This window comes from Penaeus vannamei, chromosome 35 (genome assembly GCF_042767895.1).
Source record: "Penaeus vannamei isolate JL-2024 chromosome 35, ASM4276789v1, whole genome shotgun sequence".
NCBI classification, from domain to species: Eukaryota; Metazoa; Arthropoda; class Malacostraca; order Decapoda; family Penaeidae; genus Penaeus; species Penaeus vannamei.
In genome coordinates this window covers 18,621,135-18,628,634 of record NC_091583.1, presented here as the reverse complement: position 1 = coordinate 18,628,634, position 7,500 = coordinate 18,621,135, and the positions used below count along the sequence as shown (strand labels likewise).

Genomic DNA, 7,500 nt, shown 5'->3' with positions numbered 1-7,500 from the left:
CGCACATGGATAAATGTAGACACACGCACATGGACTCACGCACAGGAGTACATAGATGCACATGCGTTTCTAAACGTATATAGGATTTGGATTAGGCCCCCTTTTACATATACACACGTATGTACGCACACGCCTATGTACACGCACATGGACTCACGCATTCATAGCGTAAAGAAGGGGGGGGGGGAAGGGTGATCATGTGTATGGCAAATAAACTTTCTCTTTTGTCTCTTCATTCTCACTTTATTAATATTAATATTCTGAATTTCCTGTTTTTATTTTTCCATTCTGCCTTCCCCGCTTTGAATTTACATTTTTTCCTCATCCGGCTGTGCAGACCTATATACTTAATCGGTTGCATGCACACGGTGGGAGGTAAGGAAGATAAGATAAAGGCAAACGTGAATGTTATGTAGTAAAGAAGAGGGACAAACTAAGATAAGGAGTGTGTGTGTGTGAGAGAGAGAGAGAGAGAGAGAAGGAGAGGTAGATAGAGAGAGAGAGCACAGGAATCATAAATGTATTTATTCTACCTGATCAACGCTCTCTCTCTCTCTCTCTCTCTCTCTCTCTCTCTCTCTCTCTCTCTCTCTCTCTCTCTCTCTCTCTCTCTCTCTCTCTCTCTCTCTCTCTCTCTCCTTCTCGTTCTCACTCACTCCTTCCTCCCCCGCCCTCTTTCTCTCTCTCCTTCCATTTCTCTTTTTTCGCTCCACACCCAATCTCTCCCCCCTTCTCCATCTTTCTCCCACAAGATCTAGATTAGAGAATGATCCGAAAGGCAAACTCAACACACGCGGTGCACATCCAACAGAAGCACACACGAAGCTCCATTTTCCTCAGGGGGGGATATGACCAAACATTTCCTATTACTCGTCGTCTGAAGGCAATTTCCCAAGACTTACTTCTTCTCTGGGTCCCGCGTCTTGGCCCTTTTACCCCCCCCCCCCCGAAGGAAGTTGAGGGAACGGTGGACGAACTTCCCGACGAGGTCATGTGTTGGGGACTTTACGTAAAAGAGGGAGAGTGATTAAGTCTTCTTTGTTTGGCGTCGGTAGAATTCATATTGGGAGATGGGTTCGGTTGATATGAAGCTTCGAATGTTGTTTCGTTTTGACTTGCATTTCTTTTCCGTTCTTTTGAAGAAAAGAGGTGTTCAAATTTTGTGAAGTGTGGTAGCTTCGAATACTTTGTTCGTGTTTCGTTTCGACTTCTGTGTTTCTTTTCCATTGTTTTGAAGAAAAAGGTGTTAAATTTTGTGATGTGTTGATTTTTTTTTCTATATACAGTTTGTGTGATGTACTCTTTGTTTTACTTGTGCAATAATGTGTAAATATTCATTTGTTTTCAGTGCTTATAGTGAAATATCAAAGCATAACAATTGATAAACTATGATGCCCACGAGATAGCAAGTCTGTGTTATCAGTGAACAAGGTGTCGAAGCTGTGAAAAGCTGATATAAAAAAGGGTATTTCTCTCGTACTCTCGTCTGAGAAACCCTTCCTCACCCCCTCTCCCCCTCTCACTCACCCGTCCCCCTCCCCTCACCCACACGCCCCCCCCCCTCGACGCCCCTCAAGATGGAGCTCCTCACCACGAAGATCATCGCCCTCACCCTCATGGGGGTCCTCTCCCTGTTCTTCGGCCTCCTCCCCCTCCGCCTCAAGAAGTACATCCACCACGCGAGCAAGAAGAGGGAGAGGATCGTCAGCTGCCTCCTGTGCTTCGGCGGCGGGGTCCTCCTGGCCACCGTCTTCACCCACATGCTGCCGGAGACGCGGGAGAACTTCGCCAACGCCTTCGCCAGCAACGTCCTCACGGTGGGGGCGGACTACCCCCTCGCCGAGCTCGTCATCTGCGCCGGCTTCTTCCTGGTGTACTTCGTCGAGGAATTCGTTCATAAGGTAGGATGTTGTCTGCGTTGTTTGTTTGTTTGTTTGTTTGTTTTTTCGTTTGTTCATCGTCATTGAATTTTTTGTTTATTCATAATCATTGCATTTTTTAATCATTCATACTACCATTATTGTTTATTCATAATTATAACATTATTTTCAATCCAGGTAATTATTATATCTTATCTATCCATATTTTTCGTATATTTCTGTTTCCTTCGCCGTCGTCCAGTTCGTTTACTACATTTTTTATCGACAATTTAACGCAATTGGGTATTTGCAAGACGGGCTATTTTTCTAGCATTTCTAGCTGTTTTTTCCTCTTTTCATACATTTATCTTACGTCTCTGTGGGCGAATGTGCACATTTAAACTCTTTTTTTTTACGTGTGTGTAAGAAACAGGCATCAGACAGGCTCGATAACTATTGTCTGCGAGCCTGAATAAAGCCATGCGTGCGCATTTCTCGACGTATATGTATATTTCTTGAGTATATTGTATATTTTTTAAAACCCAGATAGCATAACTCCTGACAGGTATCGAGGATATATTCCGCGGACATACACTTAATCAGTTGCATGCACACGATGGGAGGTAAGGAGATGATAAGGGCTAACGGGAATGTTAGGTAGTGAAAAAGAGGGACACAGACTGAGATAAGGAGAGAGAGAGAGAGAGGGAATAATAGTGGGAGAAGGAGAGGGAGTGGGAGAAGGAGAGGGAGTGGGAGAAGGAGAGGCAGTGGGAGTGAGAGAAGGAGAGGGAGTGGGAGTGGGAGTGGGAGTGGGAGAGGGAGAAGGAGGAGAAGGAGAAGGAGAGGGAGTGGGAGAAGGAGAGGGAGTGGGATAAGGAGAGGCAGTGGGAGAAGGAGAGGCAGTGGGAGAAGGAGAGAGAGAGAGAGAGAATGAAAGAAAGAGAGAGAGAGAGAGAGAACAGAATTATTATGTATATTCACTCCAGCTCTCAGAGGATTTGTTCCATAACTTTCTTTTGTAAGATTTATCCCTTCAAATTGGGCCTGGCTTTTGAAAACACCACAACGGGTTTAACGAACAATGTAGGTCAACCTGTCGGGAAGAGAACGAACAGAGAGAACGTTACGTAAAATGGCGGGCTTTTTGAATACGTGAATCCGTGAATCCGAAAACGCGGATTTTCTCTCGTCAGACACAAAGGTCGAAAATCCCTAACGGTTTGCGTAGGAAGACCGACCATGTGGATTTGAATGATTTCGGTTTTATTTTTCATCGGTTTTATAGGATTTGAGAAAAAAAGTTTAGAGTCGAGAAATATATACGTAGATAGGAGAGAAAAAGTGAAAGTAGATAGTCATGCAAAATAGAGATAAACGAATCCATATATGAAGCGACCGTGAATTTAAAAGATATGCAAAAATACGAGATAAAAGTGAAGAAGAGAGACGAGTTTGTGAATATGTATGATCACACCCTCGTTACTCACTGGATTTTCGCCTTTCCGGCTTTAGATTCTTGTTCCTTTTGTATTTTGTGTTTGTCACAATACTCTTTTACTATATATGTCTCTGTATATTGTTATTGCATTTGTTGATAGACTTCTTGAGTTCATGGTGAAAGTTATGATGGATATCATTATCGTCCTTGTTATTCTCTACGTAAGAAAACTCTCTCTCTCTCTCTCTCTCTCTCTCTCTCTCTCTCTCTCTCTCTCTCTCTCTCTCTCTCTCTCTCTCTCTCTCTCTCTGTCTCTCTCTCTCTCTCTCTCTCTCTCTCTCTCTCTCTCTCTCTCTCTCTCTCTCTCCCTCTCTCTCTATTTCTCTCTCTCTCTTTCTTTGTCTTTCTCTTTCTCTTCTTCTTTCACTCTCTCTCTGCAGCCCCCCTCTCTCTGTCTCTCTCTGTCTCTCTCTCTCTCTCTCTCTCTCTCTCTCTCTCTCTCTCTCTCTCTCTCTCTCTCTCTCACGCACACAAATTCGTATGTATGTCTGTATATATGTGTGTGTGTGTGTGTGTGTATGTATGTCTGTATATGTGTGTGTATGTGCGCATGTCTGTTCCTGTGCGTGTTGGAGAAAGGGAGACTGCACCAGCTTCCCTCACCTTGTCCGTCGATTACAAATATCATATATGTTGCATTTTTTTCCTCTTCACGTTAGGCTCCAAGGACACGCACCTTTAAGAAACTTTATCTTGGCGGAAATTATTGGGAGAGAGAGAGGGGGAGGGGTGGAGAGGGAGGGAGGGGGAGAGAAGAAGGGGGAGAGGGAAAGAGAGAGAGAGGAGGGGGGCGGAGAGGGAGAGGAGAGGGATGGGGGGAGAGAGAGAGAGAGAGGAATGAGGAGAGGGAGAGGGAGGGAGGGGGAAAGAAAGAAAGAAAGAGAAAGATATAAAGAAAGAAGAGAGAGAGGGTCAAGAAAAAACGAGAGTGTGTGAGAGAGAGAGAGAAAGAAAGAAAGAAAGAAAAAAGAAAGAAACATGAGAGAAAGTAAAAAAAGAAGGAATCAGAGAGAGAGAGAGAGAGAGAGAGAGAGAGAGAGAGAGAGAGAGAGAGAGAGAGAGAGAGAGAGAGAGAGAGAGAGAGAGAGAGGAAGAAAAAACGAGAGATAGTTCTGGTACAGTGACCATGTGGTTGAGGGTTTATGGTGGTATGGTTTGTGGTATGTTGCAACCGGGCGATCTTTTACCGTGAAAAGCGCTGCGTCATCTTCACAAACATGTTACTACCGTGAGTGGTTGTTTTGGGATCATCAGCTGTCATGCAGTCATTAGTCAGTTGAGTTAATTAAGGTCTTGTCACTAATATGAATTGTTCTCTTCACTGTTAGGTGTCGTATTACGCACACGCACACATTTACTCACTCACACGCTCACTCACTCACACGCTCACACAATTACACATTCACACACACACACACACGCACACATACACACACACACACACACACACACACACACACACACACACACACACACACACACACACACACACACACACACACACACACACACACACACACTAACACACATACACACACACACACACACACACACACACACACACACACACACACACACACACACACACACACACACACACACACACACACTTACACACACACATAGACAACAGCTGATGATTATATATATATATATATATATATATATATATATATATATATATATATAAATATATATAATCATCAGCTGTTGTGTATGGCACCATCTAAATCTATTATCATTATCGTTATCATCATTATCATCATGACATTTTTTCAGTCATCATCAAGTTTTATTTTTTATCACAATGTTTCACATGTTTCACCGCCACCACCACATACGTTCATCACCATCGCCAAAGTGTTCAGATGTTGGTGGAATGTTCGAGACATCCCGAAGAAAGGTCAGCGCGGGTCATGGCGAAGCTGGGAGTTAGCATTTTTTAAAAAGAATATAATTTTTTATTTTTCTTTTTTCTTTTTTTTTTTTTTTTTTACTCGTCAGCGGTTTCAGCTTCGTTGTCCTTGTCGTCTTCTTGGTCTTTGCTTTACTGAGTTTCTTTTGCCTCTTCCTCATCGCTTTGTTCTTGTTTTCACAATTTTCGTTCTTTCTCTCATTCTCTTATGTCTTCTTGTCATTCTTTTTTTTTTTCCCTAGTCTCTTTTCTCTCATTTTCCTATTTCTCATTCTTATTTCTTATTTCTTTTCTCTTTTTGTCTCATTCCTTTATTTCTTCTCTTCTGTTCATCCTCCCCCTCTTCTTCTTCCTTCTCCTCCTTCTTCTAATTATTATTATTATTATTGTTCTTCTTCACTCCTTTTTCTTATTCTTTCACCTTCTCTTTCCTCTTCGACCTCCCTTTCTCCTCTTCCTCCTTCCTTCTCCGTCTCTCTCTGACACTCCCTTTGATGGTCATTTCAAATTCCCCTTCTCATCATTTTAACATTTTCTTGACCCGAACTCACTGTTAATGGTCTTTTTGAATTTATGGTGAACATTATGATGGATATCATTACCGTAATCGTTATCCTCTATATAAAAAAAACATTCACTCTCTCTGTCTCTCTCTCTGTCTCTGTCTCTCTCTCTCTGTCTCTCTCTCTCTCTGTCTCTGTCTCTCTCTCTCTCTCTCTCTCTCTCTCTCTCTGTCTCTCTCTCTCTCTCTCTCTCTCTCTCTCTCTCTCTCTCTCTCTCTCTCTCTCTCTCGCTCTCTATGTCTGTCTCTCTCTCTCTCACTGTCTTTCTCTTTGCATTTTTGTGTGTGTGTCTCTCTCTCTCTCTGTCTGTCTCTCTCTCTCTCTCTCTCTCTCTCTCTCTCTCTGCTCTCTCTCTCTCTCTCTCTCTCTCTCTCTCTCTCTCTCTCTCTCTCTCTCTCTCTCTCTCTCTCCCTCTCTCTCTCTCTCTCTCACTTGCTCTCGATCCAACATGTGTTTACCAGTTCATTATAATTTCACGGGTGTTTTTTGAGTAATAATTTCCTATTTGCTTCATATTTCTGTTAAATACGAAAAAAGTGAATAATGATACGTTTTTATATTACGTATATTACGTCATCGGGGAATTATATAAAGATGTTTTTCGTTGTCCGTGTAATAAGATTTAAATATATATGTAAAGCAATAGAGAAGGATGATAAGGATAATTGTAGTAATGATGATAATGAGAAAAATAATATTCATGAGGACGGGAGCGATGATTATGATGATAAACATGAGCAATAGTATTTATGGGAAGTGTAATGTTATCGTTGTTATTGAAATGGTGTTGTTAAAGTTATTAAATGGCAGTGAAATAAGTAGTTACAGCATTCATATAATGATGATGATAGATATACTAAAAGTGATGAGTATTAAGTTAGTAATAATAATGACGATAAAAATGATAACATGGCAATGAGTAATAATATTGACGATAAAAATGATAACATGGCAATGAGTAATAATAATGACGATTAAAATGATAACATGGCAATGAGTGATAATAATGACGATTAAAATGATAACATGGCATTGATATTCATAAACCTATTTGTAAGATTTATACTTGATTAATAAACTTGATTGTAAAAAACACAAGCACGAGAACATCTATACTAATTTTGCTTTTGATTCATTGTTCTGAGTGAAGAAAGAGAGTTAAAAAAAACACTGGCAACTCAAGGCCTGTGGAATGATCATTAGTTGTCGGTAATTACAGGCTCATAATGTCATTAATTGTTTCATACGATTTTTTGGTTCTCTCTAATTACTGTTTCGTTATGTAAAATTTCCTTTGTATTTATGAGTGTGTGTGTGAGTGCGGGAGTGGCTTATGCTTCCTGTTTATGTTTGAGAGTTTTGTGTTTGAATTTGTTCATGAATGTTTTGTGTGTTTTGTGTATGTACGTTTTTGGAGTAGGCATTCATATATATATATATGTGTGTGTGTGTATATATACATATATATATATATGTATATATATATATATATATATATATATATATATATATATATATATATATATATATACATATGTGTATATATATATATATATATATATATATATATATATATATATATATATATATATATATATATATATATATATACACACACACATATATTCATACACACATATATATACATATATATATATATAT

The 7,500-nt window shown here is 40.2% G+C and overlaps 1 protein-coding gene across 3 annotated transcripts in view; it reads left to right on the top strand.

The window, feature by feature from the left end:
• The window catches only part of LOC113814956 (zinc transporter ZIP1), a 72,050-nt gene that overhangs the window by 5,135 nt on the left and 59,415 nt on the right, over positions 1 to 7,500 (top strand). For all 3 annotated transcript variants that reach the window (XM_070113866.1, XM_070113867.1, XM_070113869.1), the window contains exon 2: positions 1,349 to 1,901. In XM_070113866.1, the coding sequence (XP_069969967.1) occupies positions 1,578 to 1,901 (324 nt within the window). In that variant the 5' untranslated portion in view covers positions 1,349 to 1,577. The remainder of the gene's footprint in view (positions 1 to 1,348; positions 1,902 to 7,500) is intronic.